General features: G+C 38.8%; 1 protein-coding gene across 2 annotated transcripts in view; it reads left to right on the top strand.

Annotated features, from left to right (window-relative positions):
- arhgap42b (Rho GTPase activating protein 42b) overlaps positions 1–22,112 on the top strand; it is an 80,823-nt gene that overhangs the window by 30,640 nt on the left and 28,071 nt on the right. For both annotated transcript variants that reach the window (XM_086262171.1, XM_086262170.1), the window contains exon 4: positions 15,478–15,549. In XM_086262171.1, coding sequence (XP_086118297.1) covers positions 15,478–15,549 — 72 coding nt within the window. The remainder of the gene's footprint in view (positions 1–15,477; positions 15,550–22,112) is intronic.

The following is a 22,112-nucleotide window of genomic DNA, read 5'->3' as shown; positions in this document are numbered from 1 at the left end:
GTCCTGGGTTGATAATGGCAACATTAAGCTAGCATGTTTTTTTTGTTTGGCTTGTTTTTGGGGTGGTTTCACTAATCTGAGCTCCCAGAGAAAAACCTGCACAAGCACCCTAAGGGCTTCTTGCTGTGAGTCATTAGCAAAGCAACAATTGATAAATCATTATTCCATGTGCTCTTTGGATGTTGCATCAATGCAACATCCAAAGAGCATTTTCTATACGTAAACATAATTATCATCTAATAAAGAGCAGCAGGCCTTTCATTAGTGAGGTTGCCAGGCAGGCCCTGAGTCAGAAGGAGACTGTTTAAGAGCTTTGTATTTGAATAGTGATCGTGGAGATTTCGTCTGCTTTCACACCACATCAAAATTCTTACAAAGTTAATTTTCACTGTCTGGGCCCAGAATATGCTCATAGAAGTGATTCTTAATCTGGCGAGATTAGCTGCCTGGATAAATAAAACAAATAAGCTGCTGATTCTTTTCACATTTCTAAGTACTTTGTTAGATTTGGGGGAAAATGTGTTAAGAAACCCACATGCTGAAGAGGGATGCTTATCTAGTGCATTCAAATGTTGGGAGTGCCTGACTTTTCTCACTATTGCCTTAATTGGTGTGTCATGACCTTGTGCTTGAATAAGAGAAAGCAGCAGCTCTGACACCTGTGTTGCTCTGAGCTAGGAAGTAGTTCAGGAAGTGATGCAGAGCTTTCTAATTAAGACACCTGCATATACAGAGCATTAATGCAACGAAGAAAGTGCCAAAGTCTTCTGTATCTTAATTTAAATTCATATACCACGGGTAGTCATAATTGCTTGTTTGTGTGCCTGCAGCACCACTTCTAACAAACTTGATACTGAGTATGGGTGCATAGGTGGTAGCATGAAATACAGCAAAATGTGTGTGTACGGTATATTAACTTGTGGGTGTGAAACACCAGTGTAACCTTAGAAATGAAAATCTTGGGCTATGATGGAATCAGTGGTGGGCACAAATGCTTCTTGCATGATTAGTTAGAAATATCAAAGGAAATAAATGTGTTTTGGATGCACTGAGAGTCTAAGGTTTGTACAGGTTATATATACAGGTTTGTCCTCTCCTGAATAAACATGCACTGTTGTTGTTTGTTTATTGCTTTTTGTATCTTTGTGTGTAATTCTCTTCCTCTGGGATGCTGGTGGTCATCTGGGGGCTGACAAAGAGGGTATAATTTATCTGTGCATTTATTAGGATTCAACACAAATACTAGGAAGCTGACACTAGTGCTACTGTAGACATAAAATTAAAAATTGACAGGACAGATACATATTAAAGCACGTTTGCATGTGCATTAATATGTAAATATTATGTAGTCGTGTCATTTCAAAATGGTGAAAAAAACAAAAACAAGTCAAAATGACAAGCAGAGACAAGCTGAACTGGATAAGAGAATTTAAATGACGGCACAGCTGAGAATCCAAAGTCATAGAAGTAAATTTAATAAATCAAAGCGGCTATGGCTAGGCAAAGAAGCTATGGGATGCAGCACTTCATTCATCTTTGATAGATTTAATAAGTAAAAACATATTCATAGCACGCACACACACACACACACACACACTTCCCCCCCTACTTGCTTGAAAAGTATCCTCTTTGCATCATCTTGCCTCTCTTCACCTAGCAGCTGTCTCCTCAGATCTCTGGAATATGCAAGAAACAGGGTTCTGATCTCTGCACTTTGAGCTGATTGTAATGTGATGCAGGAAGAAACGCTTTTTCTTATGGTTTTCTTTCTTTCTTGTTTTTTACCTGTGTGCATTCTAAATCTCTTGGGACACAGGTGCAATGTAACTAATGCCTTAGATAAACTTTGTATTTTTTAAATCCCCGTGGTGTGCAAAAGTGACTTTTTGATATCATTTTCCAAGAAGATTATTCAAGGATTTTGTTTACTTTGAACTGAATGCTGCCTTATTTTTTTCTCCATTGCTCCTATATATGAAATGGAAACTTTAAATGACTCACATGACTTGGGGCATAAAACTGTGAATGATGCTCCTCAGTAAGCTACAACAAGTACTTTGCTCATTTTTATAGAGCCAAACTGGTTATACCAAGTTCACTGATTGATATATACGTCCTAGTTTCCACTACAATAGCGTCTTGATTTGATTTGAATGACCATTCAAATGCTTTCGGAAAGCTTTGATGAGTCCAAGAATGTCATATTTGTCTTTTAATCACTCTTTTTTTGTAGCAGATCAAATAAAAAACAAACTGCCCTCAAACTGTTAGCATACATCATTTTTGTACAGAGAAGGTCAAACATCCATAGATGACCACAAAACAAAAAATGAATGCTGTAGCACCCAGAATGTAAACACCTTTCAAGTCAAGTATAAAAGCTGATGAAAAAAGGTTAATGACACCACAGAGCTTATAGAGCTATTAAATTACTTGTTTTGCTATAAACAACATATTGGTGGCAACAAGCCAGTTATGTAGGAATAAAAGAAAAAGGGTTTAATATCAAACCCTTTAGATTATCTAAACTTGCAGTCAGTTTAGGTCTCAGCTAAAAATTAATAATGAATTCATTTTTATTTGAAATGATTAAATGAATATAAAATAAAGTCGAGTTTCTACCATGTTTTTATGCTGATATCACAGCTATATAATTTTCTTGTTAGTCTCGATATGACAACTCCACAGTATTTTTTTTTTAAACAGCTGGAGTGTTTTGTAAGGCTATACTCAAAAGACTGAAATAACCCATTTACATAAGCAGTCAGACCCTTCACTTCATACTTGGTTGATTCACCTTTGGCAGCAATCGCAAACTCTAGTCTTCCTTGGAATGAGCCACAAGCTTGGAACAGCTTTCTTCTGGTTTCTCCTATTCTTGGCAGAATTCTTTTAGCTTACCTAGTTTGATGGAAAGTGTTGGTGGATAACAACCTTGAGGCCTCTCCAGAGATTCTCCTGACTCTGGCTGAGATACTCCAGGACTTTTACAGAGTTTTCGAAAAGCTGGTCCTGTGATTTCTTCCTGGTATGCTTATTGTTGTCAAAATGTAAAACGTGTCTGACTTGCCAAACATTGGCACCGTTTTGATACTGCCTCTAAGACTATGCTTGACTATGGGGACGACTGCGAATTGCGGCCAGATTGTGAAATTATATTTTCAGCATATACGCGCTTTTCTTTTCATGGTCTGAGAGTTTGTCATGTGCCTTTTGGCAAACTTCCAGCACGCTGTCATGTGCCTTTTTGTGATGAATGGCTTCCGCCTGGCCATTATACCAGAAGGCCTGATTGATGGAGTGCTGCTCTAATGGTTGTCCTTCTGTAAGTTTCTCCCATTTTCCCAAAGGAAATTTTGATCTCATTTATAGCGACCATTCGGTTAATCTAGTCTGACCAAGGCCCTTTTTCCTCAGTTACTCAGTCTGGCTGCTGATCAGATCTAGTAAGTCCTTAGGTGCTTTCAAACTTCTAACATTTAAAAATAATGCGCCATGTTGTTCTTTGTAGCATTTATAGTCCTCTTGAATTTTCCCTATAGCCTTTTATGGATGTTCAGGGAGATTATATCCCTCTGTCTCATTGTTTGGCTTCCCCAGCTGTGAGACCTTAAATAAACAGTTACATGACTTTCCATTTAATTAAATTAGGTAAAAGTTGACCACAGTGAAAATCACCGATAGAAGCAGAATAAACCAGAGCCTAACTGCAATTCTAATAAAGTCTATTGTAGTCGAAGTCTAAATAGCAGACAGGTATCTCACACTGAACTACAAAGATGCAACAAAAAGTACTTCACAGCTTTTAATTCACAGTCAACTTTTCACTGTTACTGTGTGGCAATGCACAAAAAGGAAACTCCCTGAATCTCTTCCAGATCCACTGTCACAGTTTATGCATCTGACTGAGACAAACCAGGAGAAAAGTACAGATAACCAGAAAGTTTCATCTCAGTCTTTACAGCAGTTGGTCTTCAGAACTTAATTAGCACATCTCAAGCCAACACATGTTCACCAAATGTATGAAACATTTCCTAACAAGGAGACTATCCTATGCTCAAACCATGAAATATTGTGAGATATATCAGCTGAGACTTGACTCTCTGCTATTGTTAAACCACAATCACTGCCAGATGGTGTTTCTATTTTGCAGGTTTGTTTCCCCTAATAGATTACAGCAGACAGATGTGCTTGCAGCCACACATTAGTAAAAAGAATAGAAAAAAACTTGTCATGCTCAGACAGAGCAGTTGAAAACTTTCAGAAGCTGGCTGTGGGGGGAAAAAAAGGAAGAACCCCTCCATCTAGTACCGTTTCACATCTGGACTGAATCTGTAAGAAAAGCACAGACTGATGAGAGTGACTAAAAATGTAGATATTTCAGACTGGATATAGAGGAAATATGCATGTCTCAAATCAAGGTCCCTGTCATTTCTGGAGTATTACCTAGCGTGCTTTAAATCTAAGTTGCCTCTGGTGCTTGGACAAAACTCTTACCAGTAGCACAATTTCTGCAGGGTTTGCCAAGCATGAAGCTTTATATTGTCTGTTGGCTCAGCAGGCAGCCAGGCCTAAAATCTTTTTGTTTTGTGGCTTGTGATTGGCTTGTCAACTACCCAAGTGTGTTATTCCTCTTAAAAACTTCCCAAATTCTATCCTGGTAAAAAGATTTTTGCTATTATTCCCCAGTTGATTCCCCTGAATTCCCCTCCAACCATCAGAGAAATAGTGAAAATGGTTAAAGTTCTGCATGGTTTGAGAAGGTTCAGCATTGTTGAGCATGGATGGCATTAAGGAGAAGAAGGGCAGTGCCCTGATGTTGGGGCTCTTGGAGTGATATCCATGTCCCCTGGGATAAGGCTGCGCTGAAAAACACATTGAGTTTTCATGGTGTTGTTGCTTCTTTTTTTATATTTTGGTTACCTTAAGAGCAGCATAATATATTTGGGGGTTGGGAACAACTGAATTGCAGTTACTTTAAAGAACAGGCATGCATAAACACATCAGTAGATAAATAGCCCAAATATTTTAGTCACCTTTTGCACAAATGTTCGCTTTGATTGCAGTTTGCCTTATATATTCGAAATGAAAACAGTAACTCAAGCAGCGCAGTAGCTCAGTGTCTGCTGTCACTGCTGTGTGGAGTTTCCATGTGCTTAAGTAGTTTTCCTTTGGAAGCCTGCGTTTCTTCCACTATCAAGAACTTCCAAGGTTTATTGTTCTGTCATTGTGCCCTTTATGAAGACACTAATCTGGAGATGGAAGAATAGCAGCCAACAGACATTCACAGAAGAAGACGGGTATGTTGTGGGCAGCATAATTGCCCAACTTCCCACTGCAAGACTGGAGCTGGAGTCTATTCTTAAATTTTCCAGACTGCAACTACTCCTCCACAGTTATTTAAAGGAGTATCAAGAGCATTAAAATGCAATGTATACAATGTCAATATATATATATTTGTGTGTGTGTGAGAGAGAGAGGGAAATACACTTCTCAAATTCATTTCCCCCTTTATTAAAGAAAAGCATTCCCTAATAGTCCCTCAGCTGCATGTGATGCATTTATTCCCCATATTGAATTTCCTTTGGTTTACAAGTCATTCACAGACATGCAATTATACATATTTTGTGTCTTTGCCTGACATTAAATGCAAAAAGTGTGTCTGTGGTGAGCAATATGCTGCTGCTGTTTTCCCAGGATTTAACAGTACAGTAATTCTGCTATGTGGGTAGCTTGTGTGCTGGCCTGTGAACTGAGGAATGTCCCGTTGACCCTGAAACAACACAGTGAAATAAAGGCAGTCATTGTTCTGAGGCACATTCATGGTGGCTTGTTTAATGAAAGTCTGAAAAGTATTTGGAGTGAACATCATCAAACCGTTGTGCTACACGCCCCAAAGCTAAAGTAAACCTCAGTTAGTATGAGCAAAAATTTCTCTGGTTATCACCCACTCTGGTTAATACATGCCGGCATGCTATGGCTATGTTATTTGTTTAAGAAATCCTCCACATGCAGTGTTTGACTGAAATTCTTTATTGCAATAGATAAATGTCATTTTAATTTTAGATGTTTTCCTTAAATCTACTGAGGTTTATATCAAGACTTTGTAATAATAATGGATTGCATTTTATATAGCGATTTTCGGGGCCCTCAAAGCGCTGTACAATTCCACTATTCATTCACTCACTGGTGGAGGCAAGCTACAGTTGTAGCCACAGCTGCCCTGGGGCAGACTGACAGAAGCGAGACTGCCATATCGCCCCTCTGGCCATCACCAGCAGGCGGTAGGTGAAGTGTCTTGCCCAAGGACACAACGACCAAGACTGTCCAAGCCGGGGCTCGAACCGGCAACCTTCCGGTTACAAGACGAACTGCCAACTCTTTAAGCCACGATCGCCCTACAAGTAGCCCAAATCCCCACTTTGGGATACTTTTAGGATATTTTCTTGGAAAAGAAAATATGTTCAAAGTAAAGAATCTGTCCTATTTCATGATTCATTTTCCTTCTTGTGACAGTTACTTTTTACTTCCAAATAATGTGCTAAGTAATGATAATGCTTTAACAGCATAGCCCCCCCCCCCCCTCCCAAAACCAATTTTCTCATCAAAGCAGGCCATGTTGATTGGTACTGGTGCATGGAAGTTGTGACTTCCGATCATGCAGTGAGTGATAGAAACCAGAGAAATAACCTGAAAGAGTTGAAGATTGTCACTGTTTTGAAACCAGTTCATAACACACTAGTGTGATTTCTTTCCTCTTCATTGCTCTTGTTATCTTTATGCTTTCTGCTTGTTACTGTATGTTACACTTGAGTAAAACAAGGTCACTGATTCATCTGATGGAGAGCATTTTCTCAGTGTCTGGAGACAGCTGCTTCTCCAAAAGTGTGGAAACTGAGGCAACCACCAGAAGAGCTGTTTACTGATATGATGTATTTTTCTGTTGCTGTTGTCTTTTAAGGAGACATTGAGCCTTAAATGCTTAAATGCTTCACCGTGGAAAGGAGTTTTGAGAGTGCAACATGCATGCAAGAGTTAATGCAGAATATGTTTAAAAGCTAAATGTCTGCATGTTATTTCATTAGAAGAGTGATTTCACTGGTAAAGTATGTAATAGACACGCCAGTCCAACGTGTCAGTTTGCCTCTCCAAAGCGTGAAATGGACACACATGCAGCACCAGCAGGGCGAGATAAGATATTAAAAGCCAAGAAGTCGGTAGTGAGCAAAAAAGTGGGAAGTACATTTCAGGCTCCTTAGTCGCCAGAAACGATTAAGCTAGGCAGCTAATATGTTTTTACATGAAAATATGTTAATAAGGTCTGTTTAAACACTTTCCTGTTGGCATGAAATAAAATATCTCCCTCTGCAGATTACTGCAACTTCTGCATGCGTGTACATTTCACACTTTGGAGAGACAAAGTGTGAAATGCACACGTGTCTGTTAAATGTTTTGCCGTGATACTGAGGCTACGTCCACACATACATGGGTATTTTTGAAAACTGAGATTTTCCGTTTTCGTTTTAAAAAATAATCCCGTCCACACGTAAACGCAGAAATGAAGAAAAGCGCTGCTAGGAACATGCCAAAGCAACAGGTGGCGATATATTCCTAACAGTGTAGAAATGTTGGCCAATCAGAAGTCTAGAAGCCTCGGTGGGAAAAAGTAAACAAAGCTGGGGCATAGAAGCAGAACCGAGTGGTATGTGTGGAGGGACAGTAACTGTGTGTGTATATGTAAGCATTTAAACACTGCAGAGAGTACAAGTAACAGTACTGTAGAAATTAATTTCACCAAAACAATAACGTGGCGCACAGTGTGATGTCAAAAAAGGCGCACACCTTTGACGCTGCGCTTTCTCCGTTTTTCTCGTCCACACGTATATGCAAAAATGGAGTTTTTGAAAATATCCACCCTGGCAGGCGTTTTTAGAAATCTCAGTTTTCAGTGACTGAAAACGCCGTTTACGTGTGGACGAAAGGTGCAAACGCATAGAAAAATCTGCGTTTTCAAAAATACCTGGGTACGTGTGGACGTAGCCTAAAATTCATCGTCATCGTTTTAGAAAGTCTCCGTTTTGAAATGTATGCGTTTTCAAAAGAGCGTTTTCAAACCGCTGCGTTTTTCCTTGAGGAAAACGCCGTCTCAGTGTGGACGGAAGGCCAAAACGGAGAGAAAACGATGCGCTTTCAAACGAAAACGCATTAGTGTGGACGTAGTCTGAGGCTACATCCCGGGTATTTTTGAAAACGCAGATTTTTCTATGTGTTTGCACCTTTCGTCCACACGTAAACGCCGTTTTTGGTCACTGAAAACACAGATTTTTAAAAACTCCTGCCAGGGTGGATATTTTTTGAAAACTCAGTTTTTGCGTTTACGTGTGGACGCAGCATCAAAGGTGTGCACATTTTTTGACGTCACACTGTGTGTCAGGTTATTGTTTCGGTGAATTGAATTTCTACAATGGCGGACGAAGACAAAATACTGTTACTGTTAATTTTACTTTCTGCAGTGTTTAAATGCTTACATATACACACACAGTTACTGTCCCTCCACACATAGGACTCAGTTCTGCTTCTATGCGCCATCTTTTTTTACTCTTTCCCACGCAGGCTGACTTCTGATTGGCCAACATTTCTACACAGATAGGAATATAGCGCCACCTGCTGCTTTGGCATGTTCCTAGCAGCGTTTTCCTTCGTTTTTGGCTTTTACGTGTGGACGGGATTTTTAAAAAAACGAAAACGGAAAATCTCCGTTTTCAAAAATACCCATGTACGTGTGGGAGTAGCCTGAGATGCTCACTCACTCATTGCCAGGTGTACTAACTTTTACGGTCTTTTAAGATTTAGTATGCTAGTTAGGCTTCGACACACGGTTATTATGACGAATAAATATTACTGCTTTTTAATTACCAAGTAGCAATTTCTAAATTAATTTACAATAATGTATAAATAACCTTGTAAGATTTGCCAAAGTGTTATAGATTTTATTATTGTTTTGAGTTCCAGGTATTGCTCATATTTTAAGGTACTGGTAAGGCCCAAATGTTACTCAGGAAAACTAGGTAAGAATATCTGTTTATCACCACTTTATAAAAATCTAAAAACCTTTTCCATTTTGTGGCTCTTTTAATATTGCAGCTCTTTACCTGCAGACTGTTTGATACATAGGGATAAATGTGTGCAGACAGCAATCACAGCAGCCTCAAACTCTGGTAGCAAGAAAGGTCAAGCAGTCTCTAACTGTGCTTAAAACAAACAACAGAAAATCCTCATGGGACCCACAAACCAGCTACTATCTCCATTTCAGCAGTTTCTTTATATCCTTGCTTAACAGCTTACTCGCCAATCACATTTGTGTAGGGCAAACGTGTCACATCTATTCTCACACTGTTGTGTTACTTTGTCTGCAGTAGGTTTGCTTTTATTTCATAGCTCATAAAAGTTAGGGAAGAATAGCTTTGCAGCTTGCTGCAGGTGCCACTGCTGCACTAGATAAAGATTTAGCTCAACGAGATTGTTACCCCCCTGACACACACGCACACCTTCTCTGCAAAACAATCTGCAGAGAGAATGACAGACACGCATATCTATTGCAGTCCCTCTTCTAATAAAGGTTGTATCCCATTGTCAGCATGAAATAGAAAGTTTTATTTTGTCATGATGATACGGACGATAATGTTTATTATGCATTTAACGCACTGTATTAATTAGGTTTTGGGGGCTTTGCTTCCGCATCTTTAATAAGTTTGACTAATTCCTTTTTGGTTGCTGCTGCTATCACTGTGGTTATTGGTGTGGTGTTATTGTTGCTGATATTTTTATTTGATGCCGCCGGGTGTTACTAGGTGTAATACAATTCAGGACAAAGAAGTACAGACGTCTAGCACGCAGTCTTTTTTCATGTAAGGCACACCCACTCATGTTATTGCATTTAAAGGCTGCGCCAGCAGTGCTTGTTAACATTCCTCAGATAGTCATCAGCAGTATTTCTCTACTGGTTTTTACGCTTAATAAATTTGCACAATTATACATTCAAATTAGCTTCATTTCAGCCCCAAAGGCTTTAGATGACCATTTATAACTGACAGCTAAACAAAGGTGGGAACCTAAATGGGAAAATTAAATCACCTCCAAGAACGAAAGCCACTGTAAGCATGCTTAGTTAAGCCAATAACTTAATATTTATCACCAGGAGACTTATTCGTGCTGCAAAGGAAGAAGGACTGCTATTCTAGCAGATAACTAGAATCTGCTAGAATATATAGTATCTATTTGTTATATTATAACAAATAGATACTGACCAAAATCTGCTGATTGATATGATTCTTTCTTATAATATATAATAAACAAATCAAACAGATTAAAATTAGGAAGTTTTTTGTATTTTTCTCGTTAGATGTTAACCATTCTGGAAAATTGTGACCTGTTTCTGTCACAGGATTTTACTAAATTGTCACAGTTGACAGATTTTCACTTGCAAGCACCCACCGATAAAACACCTTCTTGTCAGGGCCCAGTTGGCTTTTTACAGAACTGTTTTTTCCGCCTGGAGCCACATTTTCTTGGAAAGTGTGCGTGAGGGTGAAACTGCTACAACAACAACAAACAGAAATATGCTTTTTCATTTGAAAGATAGTGCAGCACGGTGGCCGAGCGGGCTTTTATGACGCCTCTTCAGCCAGAGAAAAATGGCAAGCCCGGTGTGTATGCATGTGGGTGAGTTTGTGTGTATTCAAAAACCAAGCGATTCAGTTGATTTGCAATGAAGAAGCACGGCTTTAGGTGTATTAAGTTGGAGTTTCATTGTGAGGACGCTGTCAAAACGGAACGGGCAAAAAGCCTATAAAAGTTATTTACTGCCCTGTTATAGACTTACATACTGAAACCGGTGAGACGGCACAATATACAGTTTAATGCTAGAGTGATTATAAACTGCAAGTGAAATGCACCAACACAACCAAGGAACCACGGCCACGAGATATGCACTTTAAGCCATTCTAGACGATCTGAAACATAATAAATAATATAAATATTTGCATAGAATATGAAATGGTTTTACCCAAAATGTGTTTTAGCAGCAGTTGTAAGTCATAGAGGTGAACATGAGAGGTGCTCTTCTAATAAAAGCTGGCCTAAGTAATGATTATTTACAGGCTTTCTCTGCAGTAAACATAGATTAAAGAGGAAACTTAAAAAAAGTCTGATATCCAGCAGAATATTTTTATTAAGGGAAAGATGAATGATACATGATGTTTCCAAAGGGTTTAAAGTTGATATTCACATTTAAATCGGTTCTAAAGATGTGTTTGAAAGGGGAAAATTTGAATTGGTACACTTCACAGTATTCAATTTGAGCTGGCCTTGGTGGCATTCTGGTCGGCCTCTGCAAATTAACCTCAGAGTAACACTTTTGATCTGCTTGATGTTTAGACTGGTAAAAGCAGGAGCATGGGAAATACAGCACATTGACATTCCTCTCCCTATCTGATAATGAAATTGCTTAGCGCTATTGCATCCTTTCAAGCATCACACTGTGCTCGCTCATATGGATTTAATCCTGTTGAGAGAGGCTGTTGCTGAGGGCATTCGGCACAATGCCAGTTTGAAAGTAATCCATTGAGTCTTAAATAAGATGGCCTCTTTCAAGTTTAACTGTCTGAATCAGCTTATTGGAAGATAATAATCAAAAGTGATCGGAAATCTTGAACATTTTAAATGTATTTTCCATTGCTTTGAATGTAATATGCATTAACTGACACAAGAAGTAATCACGCTCCTATTATATCTAAATCCTGTCAGATTTCAGGTAGCAGTCGCCTTCAAGGACAATTAAACTCAACAGTCATCGACTCAGAAATCCAGAGAAGAACAAACTTGGTATTTTTATCTTGCTTTCAGTCGCTTTCAAATATTAGATCATAATCTCAAAAGCCTGGAGTGCTGTGTATTTAATTGTCCTGTCTATTTAGCTGAACATGAAAAAAGTGTCGTTCTTGCTGTTGAGACGGTAGATAACACAACGACTTCAATACGACTGGAGGATTCTAACAGCTAAGAGATTATTTTTTTATATAACAGATCTGATGACCATCAAATGTCCTCTGTGCTTCTGGTGGAGTATTACTTGTAACCAAAGAGACTTGATTTATCTTACAGAGCTCCATCATGCTTTTAAACCCCATCTGGTGATGAATCATTTTGCAGGTTGCGAGATGATATTTTATATGTAAAGCACTTCCTACTTCAAATTTCCATCAAGCACCTGATTTTAGATGAAGGTTAAAGACTAAATAATAGGTTAAAATGTTCAATTTTGTTTTAATATAACCTGAAATTATTTCAAATTCCCCCAAATGTTATTTGAGTCAAAAAGAGTAGTTAAAAAAACACACAAGCTCAAGATTACTGAACAATAGATTCTCAAGGTGCCCTGTGGTATCTGGCATGAAAACCTTTGCAGCAGAGACCTTAAATCTGGGCAGATGCTAGCTTGAGCCACCACAATCAGACTTATTACAGTACATCCCCCAACTCCCTTACCAGTTCATGGTTTGTCTTTCCTCCTATTTTTAGTTGTCTTGACAAAATAATTTGGCTTACCTACTCATCCTCATCTGTTCCCTTCATGTTTAATATATGAGAGAGGGACAAGCTGTTATTCATTTATGTTTGAGTAATCACAACATTTTGCTGGAATGCTGTATGTTGTATGAGTAATTGATTATAGTATTAAACAGTAGAAGTTTCGAGATGTTGTGGTTTTGAAGTTACTGTACTTTGCAAAAGTCTTGAGCTACTCCTCATTTGTTTTATATGTTATTGGTTTCTGATTTTATGTTTTGAAGTCTGTTCTGTTTTTGTTCTGTTTTTTAGTGTTGTTACTATTAGGGCTGTTCAATATAACCATATATATCAGATGACGATATAAAAACATCTATCGTTGCATTTTACGCTATCGTTTGTTTCGTGGTGTCGCAAAATGAACTGTTTATTGCAATATTTTTTCATTATTTTGATGGTCACTGTAGTGGCTATATTAATTTCTTAAAGTTCTCGCTCTCTCTTATATTTAATATAACCACACTACAGACAGATAAGCGCTTGTTTTTATGCGTTGTCGTTATTTCCACATAAACCTTTCACAATAAAGCTCAAGATCCTGTTGAGACTTTTCAAAATAAACTGAATCACGTGAAAGATCTAGAGTATTTACAGATGAGAAGCAAAAAAGAGCCGCCAGGTGCTAAAAAATAAACCTTAGACTCAAACAGAACAGGCTTTTCCCCGCAGCACGCCGTGTAATAAATACTCACAAAGAAAACGGCGGCTGTTACAACCTATGTCTAAAAATGTATAGTTTCATGCATCGGTTAAAACACTCGACTCCAGGTACACGACGCCCAGCTGGAAACACTTCACGCAAGACGAGCTGCCCGAGATTCACAGAATTTACAGAAAATGTTACATTTTTGTGATTTATATCGTTATCGGACGATAGATGTCTTAATATCGGGATATGAGATTTTGGTCATATCGCACAGCCCTAGTTACTGTCACCATCTTTGTTATTTAAGCCAAAGGGGGCTGTATTTTAACAAGAGTGCTAAGTTATCAGCTAATGCTGGCAAGCTAGGTTAGAAAGCTACATCCATAAACATATACAAAGAGAGATTTCTGCTAATTACTTGTAACACAATAACACGATAATTTCATTCAATTATTTTCAAATTAAAACACAGTTTGTCAAGAACCGAAGTTCAACACACAAGCTGGACCCAGGAGCAGAACACACACACAGCGGTACGAGAGAAAAAATAAACTTTATTATAACTGAGAGTGTCCCGGGAGAGTAGAAGGGAGAAAACGCACGGAACCAGAGAAACCGAGGGACCGGGAGAAGAATCGCGCAGGAAACGCCGAGAGCGGGACCGTGGGAGGGATGATAGCGGGGCCAAGGGAACCGGAGGGAGGGGTGAGGGTCCGTGGGGAGAAGCTCCAGAAAGGGCGAGGCGGCTGGGGTTGATGGTGATCCAAATTCTGGACAGGCAGGTGGACAGGCTGGTGACTCAAAACACGCCGAGCAGTGATCGCTGAAGGACGATTACGGACTGGCGTGGAGCAGCAGGCTGGGCAGGATTAAATGGTCCACCTGGCGATCGCCTGGGATGGGATGCAGGTGTGGAGTCAGCGGCCACGCCCACGGGAGTGGGCATCCCATCAGCACCTCAGACGCCAGGCCGCGGACCATGACACAGTTTTCTTCTCTCGTTTCTTGACATTTACTACAGGGGCTAACTTAAAAAAAAAAATCAGCTCTAAAGCTTAACATGGGTTTCATTTGAAGCCCTTTTGAACAGCTGCAAAATTTGTGACTGTAGTGTAATCATAGTGCATTATTACAACAAGTAAAAGTTACATATTTACTCTACAAGATTTTAACATCCACATCATAAAGGGAAAATGAAAACACTGCAGGCTAAAGAGATTGCATCTTCCTTTTCAAGTCACTCATTCTGGTTGGGTTCGGAGCTGACAGGGTTATTTTTAGACAGTGAAAATATGCTATGATTAATGGTTCAAAACAAAGACTCCATCTCGAGAAAGTCTGTGTTCAGAGGACTGTAGCTGGGAAGCTGATAGTCATTCTGAGCTGACACCACTAAATTAGTGCTGTTATCATAGATGTATCATAGAGCCCAGCCCTTAGTTTATCACTGGACAGAATAACACCTTAAATCAACCTTAGAGGCATGTCATTTATGGCAGTGCTTCCTGTGCTCCACCAGTGGTGGGTGAAAGCTCATACACAGAAAATTCAGAAGCACCTTAATGGCACCTTTTTGAACTGCTCACCTGCAGTTCAACATAGACAGTAATTGACACAGTGTATCTCAGCTTTTCAGTTTCTGTCTGGAATAAAAGCGGAGTGACTCCTCCAGAGACCTTTTTTCCGGTCACAGAAGAGGTCACCAGTATGTAGAGACATACTTCAAAAATTTTAATGCATTGCCAATTGAACTTGTAGAGCTGTGCTGCTGCACTGTGTTATAACTCACCAAGATTTGACAATACTGGTGCATCAAAGCTCATATAAAAAGGCTCCGTTTTTGTCTGCCTTGCAAGACTATTGTTGAGTGCTTTATCTCATAGATCTGCTGCACTCATTTCGGTTCCGTGCAGTCACACATTGTTCATTGTCGCTGGCTTAAGAAATATTATTAAATGTGATTGCTCCATCTTCCACGTGTATTTTCAACTGTGTTCGACTTAAGCTGAATGATTCCATAATTTCCTGTGGGACACATTTGTAGACCAAGCTTATTGTTAAAAAAGTGAATGCCTGCCAGATTACATTTTTGTGATATTTTCTTTCTAATAATTCTTTTTGAAATAGTCTGAAGACTCGGGTTCTATCTTTCAGTCAAACTGACGTCTGTCTGTATCACTGCTTTCTTATGATTTTCATTTCAGATTCAGAATGCAGATGATGTGTTGATTACTCCTTTGGAAAAATTTCGTAAGGAGCAAATCGGCGCTGCGAAGGTAAGAGACCACCTACATGTGCAATTAGTAGCTGAACAGCGCAGGATATTTCATGTATTCTGACACGCTCACCTCCTCTCCTAAGCCCCTTCATTTTCACTACAGTATGTAAATCATTAATTAAAAGTAAAATGTGACACTACCAAGAGAAGTGCCCTGCCCCTAATTAATGAGGCTAGTAGGGGGTATAAACAAATGTGTTGCTCTGCAATTGTGATCTTAAACGGTATTAACTCTTTTTAGTTTTCTATAGTAGTTAGTTTATATTCATTAAAACAAGACATATTGGACATTTACTATTTCTGTATCCAACTATGTTAATTAGCACAAACTACATTTGACAGATTCCCCGTTTTGAAAACCACATTAATAATACAATACTTTATCCCATGCCATATTTCACTTCATTTTAATATAAAAATAAACTTTTTTGTGCTGTGAAAAGGGCACTGCACGATAAAATTCTAGCTGCAAACTTTCAGCATCTAATATATTTCACCTTCACCCATTTTATAATCAGATTACTTTAAACCTGATACGTATAATGCAGTCCTCACTAACCTATTGCATACAGGCTTTTGATATCAGTAGGGGTGTTGCTTGAAGGCATCCTGGTTCCACAGTGGACATGTTGTTGAGGCTGAAGCTGACTGCAAAGAACAGTGTGGGTTTGTTGCCACAAGCCATGCTTTCATTCCTGGCCAACGCAAAGGCATAAAATGAAAGTACAGCAGCTTGTTTGTGGTTATTCCCTTGGTGAGATCACACATGAACAAGCTTGTAGAATGCAAGCCTTTGCACTGCTCTCTCACACAGTTTGCAAGTTCATTCCTAACTTTATATTGAACTATGAATCATTTGCACATCTTTACACAACCCTGACCCCTGTGATGGTCAACCTAGCCTCAAAGTTAGACTCGCACATTTTGATTTATTTCACATGACTTGACAGCCACTGGTCTGTAAAAGCAGTCACCTTACTGTACGTCCAAAATAATGGAACAATCTCTCTTCACAGCGCTGAGGTGTGAACATAAATCATCTCCTTCTTCTGTCCAGGCCAAATAACTGATGTCACTTCATGTCTTAGGCATCACATGTATCTACCATAATGAAAAAGCACATTTTGCTTCCATTTCTTTCTCTCACTTCCCCATCACAGTGTTCAGTGCAATTGCATTGACTGACTATGTTTATAAAATAGTTCCTTAAAAGCCACAGCCCCTGTCACTCCCACTGCTGCTTATTTCCTCCGACCACTTTCTCCTAATGGCTCTCTCCTCCTACGGCCTATCCCCCGCTAAACATTAGCCCAACTAGAGTGAGATAAAAGGCTGACATCATGAGTGGCTGAGCAACTTTCCACTGTTCCGAGAATCTGGAGAGATCTGCAGGCTGTCTGACCCTTCCAGTTACTGCATTTCATGTCTGAGAACATAAGGTGGACAAATTGGGAGCTCTTGCCTTATATGGGTGTGCTTCGAGTAATCCCAAAGAGGTTACGTACCACTGTATCAGCTTCTTAGGCACAAGCACAACACTTCCATAGCAGCAACTCACTAGCAGATTGACTGCAGCACTATAGGACATATTAGGCACGGTCTGCTTAGCACAAGGCTGATCCAAATGTTTGGAATGAACCCCCTCAAACTTCAGTGCAGTCTACTGTAAATACACATGCTTCCAGAACTCAAACAATCACATATTTTCACCGGAGCACCATATGCACTGGCTGCCAGACTGTGATGTAGAACTGAAATTGTTGTTACACTTCTTCTTTTTACTCTCAGGTATATGTTTCTGTTGCTTTCCCAGGTAACACAAACAATACTTTCAGAACTGAAATAAGAATCGAGAATGATCCTAGTTTCTGTTTATTTATACTGCTACAGTGACCACAGTTTACTTAATGGAGAGTAAATATGATGAACAGTTTGCTTTGTTCACCATGTTTAGTGTTCAACTTCTAAAACATCTGTAATATTCATTTGTGTTTAATGAATATTCATTAATATTTTATGATTTATTTATTTTTTCAAAAGTGGGCCTGAAGTGTCACATAGAGCTGATGTTAAATTAGTACTAGAAAGCTTTGTGCACATTTAGGGGGGCAATGTGTGTGTATTTAGTGGTTGTCAGACCTTGAAATTTAAATAGGCCCCAGGGACACTTTGTCAAGGAAATACCAGGGGGTGTCTGACTGTGGGTGGCATTCTTCCTGTCTGAAGTTTTGACACTATTATATTTCCTTCAAAGATCGTCTTCAACATTAGGGGCACTGTGGGGGTCCCACACTTACTGAGTGTGAGGAATTAGTGCAAATAGACCCAATTGGGATACAGATGGCCACCAATGATTTGCAAGGTCCTACTGTACAAAGCGTGGTTAGACATCAGATGATTCTTAACTAGATTAGATATGACTTTTCCATCTATGCTGCATAATCCTAAAATATGCTGCTGAGTCAAGGGATCAATTAAAGTGGCCTGGGGATACACCTGCCAGCTGTGGCCAAAACCTTTGCAATCACACAGATAGGAACAGTATATTTTTATACCTTCATTAACCTTGGAATTTTTCAATCAGTCACTAGATGTAGGTAAGTGCCTCTTTGCGTGCACATGACTGAGAACTTTTACTTGTATCCAATATACTTTAAATTGTATTAAAATACTGGAAAACAGGGCTGGCCCACAGACAGTATAAAAGATGATTATAGCTACAGTGATGTCAACTGCTGATTTCTAAAGTCCTGTTTTTGAGCCTGAAGATAAGCGTTTTCATCGTTAGCATCTCGGTTTCAAAGAACAGGATGTAACAAAGAGGAATGGACTGACTGTAAAGCTGCTTGCTCATTGGCTAATGACTCGTCAATCATAAGTAGTTAGCTAATCAGCATACCATAGACAAGTCTAAACATAGTGTGGCCAAGATTTACAAAGAAGTTCTACTGAGAGCATAAACTCATCAGATCAGTCTTCAGATCCCTTCTAGTGTAATGCAGTGTAGGATGACTTTGTGTAACGCCATAGAGTAGCCAATTATGAAGTGTTTTTTACACTAAAAAATAAATGACATTTCATTTAGAGAGTTTCAAAAAAGTTCAACTTATCCATAATTATATTAGGGATTTTTGAGCTATTTAAAAGCGAGAAATAACTAGATCCTTCCGTTAGCCATTGCTAGCAACAAGCCAACAATTAGCTTTCCGTAAAAGCATGGGTTATGGCAGTGGGAAAAGATGGTGAATTCTCCTGTCAGCTCATAGTTTTGGTCCTGTCTGCCTGATTTAATCTGGCTTGCTCACCTGGCACTGGATCCCAGAATTGACAATGGAATGTTCCATGCAGTACAATCCACGGAGGTGGACTTAACATGTTTTTATATTACAGACTAGACACTGTCTGGCCTTACAAGAGCCAAAGAAGACAAACTGCCTTTACTACCCTGCTCTTTTAGCTCTCATCGCAGCCCTGAAAATGTGAAGTGAGCATACCTCCCCCACCAGCAGAACTTTTGAAACACTTCATTTTGAAAAGAAAAAAAACAAAAAACCCTGGGCAACATAGTTGTACACGTTTATGTGTCACTACTTCATTAACTATTCACAACAATCAATTAGTTGAAGCACAGACAAGCTGGTCGGGCGTCAGGAGCTGTCAAACACACAAACAGATTCACACTTTTACTGTGAAATAATTTGTTACACAGCAGCTGTCTGATCAGACAAGTCTGAATATTTTTATGTTAAAAGTCTGATCCATTTATTAAAGTTAAAAATATTTGTTTCAGTTTCCCCCTTAAATTCAAAGTCAGTAACAGCAGTTGTGGTTATGTGGTTATATTATTGCACAGATGTTAACCATAAAAAGTGGGACCTCTCAGAATATTAGTACTTATAAAAACATGGGAGCAGGCAGTCTGATAATGAACTAGTTAGGGTGTTATTATTGTCTTGTTAAACTTCACAGAAGAGATGTTTCCTCTCAAACATATAGTGTTATCGTTCTATCTGATTTATTTCAAGGGCCAGTTAATCCAAATTACCAAAGCAGAGTTGACAAGCTTCAAATATCATCATCATATCATTTCCCTCCACAGCCCACAAGAATTGTTTTTAAGTATTCTTGTAAGCCATTGTTTACTGCTTAAGATTACACTGACCATGATAGAGAACAGACTATAGAAAAGAGTAGCAAACTAATATGAGATAAACTGGTGCCATGCGTTGGTTTTCCTTCTCTCCTTAATTTTTCTGAGCCACCAGGTGCCCTTGAACCAAAGTGTGATAAAATATTTTTTATCATTTTCCAAAATTCTCAGGATGTTGAAGATCCCCTCCAGACTCCTTTGTTGATATTCACTTTGAATATTAATTTATGTCTGATATACTTTTTTTTCAAATAAAAAAAAATATATAAGATATGCAGACTCAGGTTTCCACATAGTCCCCTGGCTCTGCAAGAGTTCCCAGATCTGAATATCAGATAAGCCTGCACTTTTGTTACAGCTTGCCTGGTAAGGAAGCACATTTTGTAGCGGTTTAACTAGCAAATTTAATAAAACGTATTAAACAAGATAACGTAATTTTAATAGATGACAAAAATATAAAAATGATTGAATGTGAAAGGCAGTAGAATCTTTTGTATTGGATGTATTTGAGCGTGGATATAGTTTGTCTGAGTTGCACAAAAACAACATGAAGGAGCTAAAAAGAAAGTGAGAGGGTAAATATAGGGCAGCCAGGCGAGCCGACTACCAGCACCGGTTTTATAGCCTGCCCACCTAGGTATCTAAAACACATGCCGAGGAAAGGAATGTTGAGAGTAAAAACTAGGGGTCATCACAGCCTCGCACTTGTCATACTAGGACTGGACTGCAAAAGAATTTTAATGGCAGAAAGTCCTGTTTACTGGCAGAGAATTTCAGCACATCTGAGTTTCCCATTGTCAATAGAAGATTTTAAAAAGGACTTTGGGTTTGACACAAAGTTAAACTCCAGATTCCAACCAAGTAGAGGTTGCTCTGTTCTGGGAAACTGCATAATTAAACACCCCGAACTTACTGATGAGTATACTTTTTAATATTTATTGAAAATGTATATTATGATAGGCCGGGTACATCAAAAGCAAGAAAACTTCAAATAACAGTGACTGCAACTGATTGTTAAAGTTATAGCCAATATATTAGTTGTTGACAGATTAATTAATTATGCTTTTTTTTTTTTTTTTTTTTTTTTTTTTTTTTAAATGACATCAGAAACAGCAGTATGCGACATTACGTGATGGCAGAGCTTCAGTTCATCCTTTGTCATTTTTTTTTTTTTTTTTTTTTTTTTTAATAAATAGGACAGGGGGAATGAATGAGAGAGAGAGGGGGAGAGAAAGAAAGAAAACGCATAATTAATTATGCTTTGACCTTTTCACTACATTGTGCTTATAGACTGTGGTTGTGTTTGTTCACTATACGAGAACGACACATCCCAGCTGTATTAACATAAAAATCCATTGTATAATCAATGAAGGAAGTGCTGTCCTAGATACTATGCATTTCATAAAAAGGTTAGCAGCCTGTCAGTTATTAGTGTCGTAGTGATTTATCAAAAAATGCACAAGGCGATAAGGTAAGAAGAACAAAACAAGCTTTGAAAACATTTCTCCTAAGAACTTGAGATGACAGCACCGCAGATGATGCAGAGACTCAAACTTTGTGGTGCAAAAACAACAAAACGCATGAATAATGCGATGCAGATTGAATACATTTCTTTTTGTTATTCTCGTATCTGTTCCATCACTTCCCACTGTGCCCTACCCAATAAAGCAGAAACACTATTAAAACAATCTTTCTGAAAGTAATTACTTTTTCTCCTGATCATCAGAATTTCACAAGGCAGTAGACCTTGAGAGGTCGGTCTTTACCTGTTTTAAGGCAGCAGCCGTTCGCTGTAAATATATAAGATATTGCCTTTCGCAAAAGAAGTATATTAAATCAGATTATGCGCAAACAGTGAAATCATCCCGAAAAAGAAGGATGCCTACAAGCATAAAGAAAAATTTAACATGAAAGATGGCGCTGAGTGCAGCTGCTGTGATAGCTTTGTCCCAGCTCATTGATAAGAAAGGCAGTAAGAGTTTGGTAATATTTTGCCCTGTTATCCTGAAATAGATCAAACCATCTGAGACGGTTGGCTTTGTGAAATCAACTATGTTCTTCAGTCTGAAATATTTGTAGGAGGTAACATTATATAAACTAGCAAGGCCAGGCCTGCAGTGCTTGTTTATTCTTCATTATATCATTTTATATAGTGTGACAGTAAACACAGCTGAAAGTGTTTGTTACATTAATAACTTCTTAAAATGCTAATTTGTCTAGTTTCTTCAGATTTCGATGAAACAACACCAAACAACAAACTATGGCAGAAAAAAACAGTTTGGCATCAGCAGAGAAGATTTTGCCGAAAAGAGACGTTTTTCTTCCCGTAACCCGCTTACTCAACTCTGCTGCTCAACCCACAAATGCAATTTCCTTACACATTTGGCAGCATTTAGGGGGGGAAAAAAAGC

This window comes from Aulonocara sp. 'chitande type north' Nkhata Bay, linkage group LG14 (assembly GCF_057382095.1).
Source record: "Aulonocara sp. 'chitande type north' Nkhata Bay isolate Kocher_YH1m ecotype deep benthic linkage group LG14, A_spYH_male_GT1.1, whole genome shotgun sequence".
In the NCBI taxonomy this organism is placed as follows: Eukaryota; Metazoa; Chordata; class Actinopteri; order Cichliformes; family Cichlidae; genus Aulonocara; species Aulonocara sp. 'chitande type north' Nkhata Bay.
This window is presented reverse-complemented; position numbering and strand designations above follow the sequence as displayed.